Source organism: Nomascus leucogenys, unplaced genomic scaffold (genome assembly GCF_006542625.1).
Source record: "Nomascus leucogenys isolate Asia unplaced genomic scaffold, Asia_NLE_v1 000683F_127431_qpd_obj, whole genome shotgun sequence".
Classification (NCBI taxonomy): Eukaryota; Metazoa; Chordata; class Mammalia; order Primates; family Hylobatidae; genus Nomascus; species Nomascus leucogenys.
In genome coordinates, this window is record NW_022096908.1 from 1 (window position 1) to 10,034 (window position 10,034).

The 10,034-nt window shown below is 39.7% G+C and overlaps 1 protein-coding gene across 2 annotated transcripts; it reads right to left on the reverse strand.

The window, feature by feature from the left end:
• Positions 1-835: 835 nt before the first annotated feature.
• On the reverse strand, positions 836-4,960 carry LOC115834087 (dynamin-like 120 kDa protein, mitochondrial). 2 transcript variants are annotated; one of them, XM_030808860.1, is made up of 4 exons: positions 4,868-4,960; positions 3,087-3,194; positions 2,539-2,592; positions 836-967 (listed from the first exon to the last, which is right to left on the reverse strand). In XM_030808860.1, the coding sequence occupies exons 1-4, from the start codon at positions 4,941-4,943 to the stop codon at positions 867-869; spliced, it is 339 nt and encodes a 112-aa protein (XP_030664720.1). In that variant the 5' UTR covers positions 4,944-4,960; the 3' UTR covers positions 836-866. The 2 variants fall into 2 exon arrangements, 1 of the variants encoding a protein (XP_030664720.1); XR_004029193.1 differs by lacking the exon at positions 2,539-2,592.
• Between the last annotated feature and the right edge of the window lie 5,074 nt (positions 4,961-10,034).

Sequence of the window (10,034 nt, forward strand, 5' to 3'; positions counted from 1 at the left end):
TTATTTCTTCTTCCTGCTTCCAAAATAAACATAAAATTATTTCCTTGATGTAATAAAACTATAATAACCTCCAGTATAAAAATTACATGTTCCATATTACATGAATGTTAAAACATTCATACAATATTTTTTCTATAAATCTATTTATCTAGGTGTTATTTAGAAAAAAACTTTCAAGGAATCAGTTATTTTACCAATTCCAAAAGAATGAAAAAAGTGGACTCAGAAAACGTCAGGTAAATACATGAGTATTATAAATACAGAGCAAAGTATGTTATTCTACCTCAGCAATTCTCCTATAACTTTCATATGGATTTTGTTAATGAATATGTATTGAAAATCACATACCATAAATAACCCCATACATAACTTTGTTAACTATCAATATCAGGGAATTGATTTATTTCCTAATAACCCAATTCCTATTCCCTTTCTAGTTTCCCCAAGTGAAATCTAGTCCCTATACGATGTTCCATGAGCAAAAGGGTTCTGTTGATAAATAATTTGGGAAACCACTGTATGCTTTGACTCCTTGGAAATTCACAATGTGCATGAGTATATTACAGTATGAGAAGTCCTAGGGAAAGAAAAGAAGTCCGCTTGCTTTGTCTAAACGAGCCTTTCTCCCCCCACACTTTAACAACACAACTCTTTCTTGGGGACAACCCTCGAAACTAATGTTTCACAGAACATATGTGAAAGAAATGGGCTTCTCAATTATGTTTCCAGAACTGCCAAGTAAAACCTTGTACTTTGCACTAAGATTAGTAACAATATCTCTACTTGGATGTTTTTGTATTTGCTTCTGAGATGTTATCATTTAAAAATCTTCCAAAGAAGTAAAAACTTTAAAAAATCTTTCAAAACTACCTACATGAACAATTCTCTTTTAAACTTACCTTTCTAAAATGCTTGTCACTTTCAGATCCATGATCTGTTGCTCTAAACGCCGTTTCTCCCGGAGAACCTTAAAGATAAATATGCAACCCTTCACATTCTCCAGTGAGGTCAAGAGTCTAAGCTGAATTTCAAATTACATCGAGTCAATGAAAAGGTGAATGGATTTTTAGAGCAACTCAGATTCAAAGAATCAAATCGCCTTTATTCTTATTTTAAGGAACATGACTGATAACCTGTGCAGAAAATAAAAAAATACTAACTATAGCAATCACAGCATATGTCTAACCTAACAATTAAAAACATATAACTGAAAATTACAAAAAAAAATAAGACAATCTTTGGTAAGGATTATTTTACATGAGAGTACTTATAGTTCAGCCACATACCACTGGCATTACAGACCACGTATACTAGGAAAACAATTTTTTTTTTTTTTTTTTTTGAGGCAGAGTCTCCCTCTGTCACCCAGGCTGGAGTGCAGTGGCACAATCTTGGCTCACTGCAACCTCCGCCTCCTGGGTTCAAGCGATTCTCCTGCCTCAGCCTCCGAGTAGCTAGGACTACAGGCACGTGCCACCACGCCCGGCTAATTTTTTGTATTTTTAGTAGAGACGGGGTTTCACCGTGTTAGCCAGGATGGTCTCAATCTCCTGACCTCATGATCCGCCTGCCTTGGCCTCCCAAAATGCTGGGATTACAGGCGTGAGCCACCGCACCCGGCCGGAAAACAAATTTAAATGTCAACCATGACAGGGCAGATGAGACAAACTAAAATTACTTTTCATTTCAATTATCAAAAACAATTAGATCTATTTCAAGAAAATATTTTTGCTAAGTAAATTTTCTTTTAATAGCTTTAATCTTATAATACACATACATATTTAAGAATTTTAGTTTTATCACAAAATAATTATTTTATTATTTCCACCTAAAGGATAATGAGTTTGCCTAATGTAGTTCTGGGGTTTTAAAATTCAGCATAAGCAGCATTATAAATTTGGTCTGCATTTTTCATGTTTCGCCAAGTTGGCCAGACTGGTCTCGAACTCCTAGCCCGAAGTGATCAACCCGCCTCGCCCCCCAGAGTGCCGGGACCACAGGCGTGAGCCACCACGTCCAGCCCCCACATTGCTTCCGGCCTCCGTGGTAGACCTCCCAGACGGAGCGGCAGGGCAGAGGTGCTCCTCACTTCCCAGACGGGGTGGCCAGACCAACCAACCAACCAACTCAGTGACAACAAAACAGGTCTACCCTGGAGTCATACTCTAATTTTTTCTATTTACCTCCCTTTCTGATCCTTTATCCCACTTTCTTTTTCCTTCCTCTTCCTTCTCCCTCTCCTTTTGTCAAATAGAGGATTGAGTTATTATCACTGACCATATAAAGTCCCTCTCTCATTTATTTTAACTCCCACCCCCCATTTCTATTCCCCGACTTCCCATGTGTAACCTTCCTAATATGTTTGATACGCATCTTTTTGTTTGTATGTATTTTTAGAAAATGTTTATTGTTTTTGTGTACAAAAAAAATTAATAAAAAAATAAATAAATAAATTTGGTCTGCAATTTTATTTGCAACTAGTTTATTAGAAGCATTTAAAAGGCATGTTAAGGTCAGCAAAAATGTCCGTTTACACACCTAACAAGAGAAGTAGGTCAGAAGCTCCTATGACTTCACTAACCAATTTGTGACCTGTGAAAAATCAGCAAAAGGGGAACAGAAATGTAAAATTTAACAGAAATGAGCAAACAAAGATGTCTGAATCTCAGATTTCATATTACAATAGGGCAATAATTGGGCAAATACGCCAGGATTAAACTTAATAAATGCTACTCATTATGGTCTATCATACTTAAATCTGTTTTAAAACCATCGAATTGGTCCAACCACTTATGAAAAGCAAATACATAGGAAGTCTCATCTACTTGTCAAGAACAAATGATATTTTTTCCCCTCACTAAAAGCCAAGTATGTTTAAGTGCTTATGAATTGCCATTTCACTGGGCTAAACAAAGATTAAAACCATTGTGTAACAAAATGTTGTGTTTATCTTTTTAAAAAATGTCCTGTTTTTCATTGGTACTAAATATGTTAATTTAAAAAAAATGGGAATAAACAAATAATCCATGTATTTTTCCTCCATGGTTCTTAAATTTTTTAATTAGATCAAACAGCTTCTTCCTTACCTGAGGTAAAAAAGTCCTTCAATAAGCTGAGGCTTTCAACAATCTTGTCAAAGTCTGGTGCTAACTTTACAAGGTCTTCTGAATTAGGAAGGGCTTTTCTAATTTTCTCTGGAAAAGATCAAAACATATAGAGTATGAAACTAAGAAAATATGTCAGATACTATTCTTATAAAGGGCTAAAGTATTAACTTGTTTAATCCTCATGACAACCCTACAAGACAGCTACTATTATCAACCCCATTTACAGATGAGAGACTAAGGTACACAGCAAGGAAGTGGAGGAGCCCGGGTTCCAGCCCAGGCAGTCTAGCTCCAGAATACAGGCTCTCAGCCACTATGCTGCGGTACTGGCAAATACATCAAGTTGAAAGCTCTCCTCATTAATATCAGAAGAACAATTTGAAAGTGTGCTTTTTTTGCAAATACATTCATCAACATGGAACAGTTTTATCTTTATAAATTCTAGCACTTCGGGAGGCCAAGGCGGGCGGATCACGAGGTCAGGACATCGAGACCACGGTGAAACCCCGTCTCTACTAAAAATACAAAAAAATTAGCCGGGCGTGGTAGCTGGCGCCTGTAGTCCCAGCTACTCGGGAGGCTGAGGCAGGAGAATGGCGTGAAGCCGGGAGGCGGAGCTTGCAGTGAGCCGAGATCGCGCCACTGCACTCCAGCCTGCGTGACAGAGCGAGACTCCGTCTCAAAAAAAAAAAAAAAAAAAAATTCTGTGAATAAGTGCAAGTAACGATTAATTCCACCTCCACATACACCTAAACTAAGAAACCTGACAAAGTTTTTTTAAAAATTTGAGGAGAATATATTTCTTAAAGATCACCATGAAGTACTGGCAATCATAGCTATCCAATATACTTTTTTCTCATCCACCTATTGAAAAAGGGAGGGCAGTGGCCAACTAACAGAAGAAATTACTGTGGGTACTAACAGACTTTTAAGAACTTGGCTACAAAAAGTAGAGATAACCAAGGTATCCAATCAAAAGGAGCTAGTTAGGTGGGTCACAATAAATATGCTCTGGGCAACATTACATAACGCAGAAAATGATATTATTAATAGAAAGGCTACTTGGCAGCATGGAAATGCTGACAAAATATGTTAGGTAGCAAAAGACAAAATTCAAAGTGTATATCCACCATGATTACATAATTTTTAAAAAGGGAACTAAAATATTATTCTGTGGTAGTATTCATGAAAAGAAAAAAATTAAAAGAAAAAAACTCAAGCCAGGCATAGTGGCTCACACTTGTAATCTCAGCGCTTTGAGAGGCTGAGGTGAGAGGTTTGAGCTAAGGAATTTGAGACTAGCATGGGCAACACAGTGAGACCCCATCTCTACAAGAAATTAAAAAATCAGTCGGGCATGGTGGCACACACATGTAGTCCCGGCTACTTGGGAGGCTGAGTCGGAAGTACGGCTTAAGCCCAGTTCAGGGCTGCAGTGAGTTATGATTCCAAGACTGCACTTCAGCCTGAGTGACAGAGCAAAATCCTGTCTCAATCAACCGATAAGTTAAAAAGATACTAACCACATATAGTAAGTATAATTAAAAGAAAATGCTCCAAACGGTTAGTGGCAGCTATGGTAAAATGATGGGCTACTGGGTATTTCTTCTGTACAGATTTTTTCATTGATATTCTATTACTTATATCATTAAAATGAAATTATGATATATTAGGTTCATAAGTTAAGAAGCTATCTCAATAAACTATTTCTCTTTCCTCGAGATGACCAAAAAAAGTATTTTAATGTTCATGATACAAACCAAAATCGATATACTCATCAATTTCCCACACAATGTCAGGCACAATCCATTTATATTCACTAAGGTCCGGTATCATATCTTTCCACTGATCAAAAGTCTAAAAGGTAAGAAAGTGTGTCAATCAGATGGTCCGTATGCCAAATAAACATGTAAAGAAAAATTACTTAATTAAAACACATTTATCTACTAAGAATAATGTATTATGTACAAAACTTTTAAGAAACAAATGTAAGTGGCCTCAGCAAACGAGCATATAAAACACGTTAACACTCCTCTGTTAAACATGGAAAATGTAAAAATTCAGAATATACTCCTATTTCAAACAGGCTTCATAATTTTGCTCTAAATAGTACTGTGGGGTAGAAGGAAGACAGACTGGGAGACAGGACGTCTTGCCTCTGGTCCCAGACCTGCCAAGAAGTGCTTGTGTGAGAATGCCACCTGACTTTCACATCTGTGCTACTAAATGTCAAAGCTCAAAATCAAACCTAGGTGTTCCTATTCCCAGCCCTGTGCTCCTTCCAGTAGGCCATTTTAATTTCCTGTAATTATAACTAAGATTCTAAAGGCATCTTCCTATTAGCATCATTAAAACAATCTAGTCCATGGCAGAGACACAAAATAAATGTTTAAACATCCAATTGTATTCCACTACACAAAAGAAAATGATTTTATGCTATAGAAACTTAATCATGACATAATAATTGGAAAACCAGTAGGAATGCTAAGTTCACCTTTTGGCTGTGTAGCCACCCCCAACAGCCGATCCTAGTATGAGATAGCGAAGTTTTAAGAGTCTCGTAGCTAATCTTGCTGGCCAAAAATTCCTGCGAGGCTGGTAGCCATATTTAATTGGAGAGAATTTCAGTTTACGTAAAGGAAGGTTTGTCAGAGAAGAGAACTGCTGAAAGGATGTCCTTAATTGGGGTCGTTGAAGCTTTAAGGTAGGATGATGTGAATGATAAATGCTTCGTGAAACCAGATGTAGTTTTTGTAGTGGTAAACTTCCTTTTATTCCAGAGCTGTGTTTCACTAAAGACTGGCAGACCTCACTGAAAGAAAAATCAATATGGAAGAAAGATCAGATAGGGTAACAGTACAAAGGAAATGCCATAAAAAGAGCGATACACTAAAGGAAACACACACACCCCCGTACGTGACTAACCACAATGTCACACAAGAGTTCACATTTACTAACCACTGACCATGTGCCAGACACGGTTACAGTATGTGCTATCTCATTTAATCCTGCTAAGAATCCCATGGAGAAAGTACTAGTATTATCCCATTTCACAGATGAGGAAAATGTGGTGCAAAGACTTAAATAACTTGCCCAAAGTCACACTGATGTAAGAAATAAAGGCAGGATTCAAACGAAAGCAGTGGGACTCCACTCTAATACGTGGGCTGTGATCCTGGTCTCAGGAATTGAAACCAAGAGACAAAAGGCAGGGACTTATTTTATTAACTACTATTCACTGTAAGTAAAAGTTGAAAACAAAAATGCATGCAAACTTCTGCTTTCAAAAACAAAAATTTCTAGCAGTTTAGAACACCTTCATCTATGTCTCCCGATCCTGACAGCACAGGGGTGGGAATTAAGGAAGTTAATCCCAACTCAAGCACCTGGATCCCCAGAAAAATGAAAGTAGCAAAAAAACTCAAAAGAGAACAGAATTTAAATGTACACATTGACTGTAGAGCTCCACCCACTTCTTCCTGAAGAGAATGAAAGGTTACAACAACCATATCTTAACATACACTCATAGTTGCATACATAGTTGCTTGCTTACTATTAGCTGCTTACTAATAATCAGGGCCGGTCTTGATTCTAAGTAGTTAATAAATATTAATTCCTTTAATTACATGGGACTGGAAACTTCTTAAGGAGGAGGAGGCTGGGAATGGTGGCTCACACCTGTAATCCCAGCACTTTGGGAGCCTGAGGCGGGCAGATCACCTGAGGTCAGGAGTTCAAGAACAGCCTGGCCAACATGGTGAAACCCCATCCCTACTAAAAATACAAAAATTAGCTGAGTGTGGTGGTGTGTGCCTGTAATCCCAGCTATTCAGGAGGCTGAGGCAGGAGAATTGCTTGAACCCAGGAGGCAGAGGTTGCAGTGAGCTGAGATCGCACCACTGCACTCCAGCCTGGGCAACAGAGTGAGACTCCATCTCCAAAAAACAAAAACAAAAACAAAAACACAGAAGAAGGAGGAGGAATCAAGGAAGACAGGAGCAATGCTGTGAAGAATGGTATGGGGATATGGGGAAAGCGGTATCTCTTGTGTTCCTATACATACCAGACATTACACTAGCTGTTTTCACTATAGTGTAACTATATAAATGTTAACTCTCAGAAACACCCAGTAAGGTTAAGTATCCTTATTTTACAAATTTGTTTGTTTTTTTTTTTAAGTATTGTTAAAGCGAACTAAATATGGCATGAGAAGGACTCCATAGTTCTATATTTGCATTCTTGTGGACGAACCATAACCTAGCATAATAGGCAGACAAAATCGAAAACCTGAGTAGTAGGCATCTGTAATAACAGCTGAGTGTTGGCCAATCCCAGTGGCCATACTTCAAGCACTAATAGACTGCTAAGTGTTCAAACTGCATTCAATTCTGGAGGCTGCCTGATTTGCAAAGTGTTTATTTTCTTTGCTCAATTAAACTCCATCAAATTTAACTTGTCTGAAGTTTTCTTTAACAGATCTGGTGTCAGAAGTGGGATTTGAAGAAAAACTCCGGCAACCCCCAGGAACACCAGGTGACCTGGCGAGGTACCCGCTGAACCCGTTGCACTCACTGGTCTCTTGATTGTAACTGGAGGTCGTGGGTGAGTTTTCTCTCGGATTCCGAGCTCCACTAACTTGTGTTTTGAGCTCTCCGAGTTTACTCGAGCAATACTTAGCCTGGACTGGATCCAAGATCAAATTGGATTCGATAATTAACTGGATTGGATTCAGTTAGAGGCCTCAGACCTCTGATAGGTACCTTATTTAATAATGGGATCATCTCAATCCAAGGATTCTAGGACTCTATCTTCAGGGACTCCAGCTAACTTTATGTATAAAAATTATGGGCCCAGAATGTGTGCATTTTTAGAAAAATGGGTTAACGTCACTAAAGAAAACTTAGAATTAAGATGGCCACAATGGAGAAGTTTTAATTTGGATAAAATAGTTTGTTTGCAAGGCATATTAGAAAAAGGGGATCAAAGCCCCCACAAATACAGTGGGATGTATTCTCTCATGGATACGCAAAAGCCTCCAAAAGACTAAGTGAATTAAAAGTGCCTCCTTAAAAGATTATTTGCAAAAACCAAATGAAAAGCTTAAGCAACAGACCAAGGACATGAAGAAAGAGGACTGTACTTTGATCTAACTTGGACTGTTCCTTCTTTGTCCGTCTCTACCTACATACTGAGTCCGCTAACCTTTTTGTTAAATTACACTTTCGCCCTGGAGACGATTAAAAAAAAAAAAAAAAAGGAAGTTAGACAGATGTCTTACAAAGTGAGACCTGATCAGCCAGGCCTGCCTGCGGTAACTACTTTCACTCCATGGTCCAAAACTGAGCTTAGCCCTATGGTGAAGTACTTCCCTGGTCCAAGGGAAAAGTCTCAAAAATTTACTGAGGAATTTAGAATCCTAATAGGAGCTTACGATCCAGGACTTCATGAATTTACCAATTTATTCATATGATACTGGGGGCTGGTGAAGCTTGGAAATGGATGGCAGCAGCAGAATGGGACAAACCTGAGGAGGATATTTTAAAGGCCCCTCCAAGAGCTCCTCATGAGAAGGACCAAAAATAGCTAGAAAAATCGCTGAAAACCTTTTACATTCAGTTCCTAAAATTTTTCCACAAAAAATGGGTCCATCATACAATCTTGTAAGCAAAAAAAAAAAAAAAAAAAAAAAAAAAAAACCAGTTTCAGATTACAGAAGTCGCTTAGAAATATTTGTGAAACATTCCGGGCTCAAAGTACAGCAAGGAGCATTCCCTGCAGGGGCTGAACAGCATTAACTGCTTTACTTATAAATGGACTCCATCCTGAACTTAGCAGTTTAACTAAAAAACATAAGTTGCAATGGGAAGTTAGAGATGTGACTGAATTGGTGGCCTTAGCTGAACTTTTTTTTTTTTTTTTTTTTGAGGTGGAGTCCTGCTCTGTCACCCAGCCTAGAGTGTAGTGGCGCAATCTCGGCTCACTGCAACCTCCGCCTCCCAGGTTCAGGCGATTCTCTTGCCTCAGCCTCCCGAGTAGCTGGGACTACAGGCGTGTGCCACCATGCCTGGCTAATTTTTGTATTTTTAGTAGACATGGGATTTCACCATCTTAGCCAGGATGGTCTCCATCTCCTGACCTCGTCATCCTCCCACCTTGGCCTCCCAAAGTGCTGGGATTACAGGTGTGAGCCATCGTGCCCAACCTAGCTGAGCATTTTGAGAGGACTCTAGAGCAAGAAAAAACTCAAAAGACTAACAAGCTTATGCCCCTTCAATTGCAACAGTTACAGGGACGAGGAACCAAAGGGACCATCTTGTTCTCATTTTAAATCACAATGGGCGGTTCCAAGATGGCCAAATAGGAACAGCTCCAGTCTACAGCTCCCAGCTTGAGCAACGCAGAAGACGGGTGATTTCTGCATTTCCAACTGAGGTACTGGGTTCATCTCACCGGGGACTGTCGGACAGTGGGTGCAGGACACGGGTGCAGTGCACTGAGCATGAGCCAAAGCAGGGCGAGGCATCGCCTCACCGGGAAGCACAAGGGGTCAGGGAATTCCCTTTCCTAGCCAAGGAAAGGGGTGACTAGGAAAGGGTGACAGATGGCACCTGGAAAATCCGGTCACTCCTACCCTAATACTGCGCTTTTCCGATGGTCTTAGCAAATGCACATCAGGAGACTATATCCCGTGCCTGGCTCAGTGGGTCCTATGCCCGCAGAGCCTCGCTCATTGCTAGCACAGCAGTCTGAGATCAAACTGCAAGGTGGCAGCAAGGCTGGGGGAGGGGTGCCCGCCATTGCTGAGGCTTGAGCAGGTAAACAAAGCGGCTGAGAAGCTTGAACTGGGTGGAGCCCACCACAGCTCAAGGAGGCTGCCTGCCTCTGTAGACTCCACCTCTAGGGGCAGGGCATAGCCGAACAAAAGGC

What these genes read in the sequence shown, in the direction of transcription:
- LOC115834087 (XM_030808860.1), bottom strand. Translation starts at nt 4,943, where the DNA reads ATGATACCGGACCTTAGTGAATATAAATGGATTGTGCCTGACATTGTG. An exon ending in TGATGAGTATATCGATTTTG is followed by an intron (nt 3,195 to 4,867) that starts GTTTGTATCATG and finishes GATCTTTTCCAG; the next exon opens with AGAAAATTAGAAAAGCCCTT. An exon ending in TGACCTACTTCTCTTGTTAG is followed by an intron (nt 968 to 2,538) that starts GTGTGTAAACGG and finishes TTTATCTTTAAG; the next exon opens with GTTCTCCGGGAGAAACGGCG.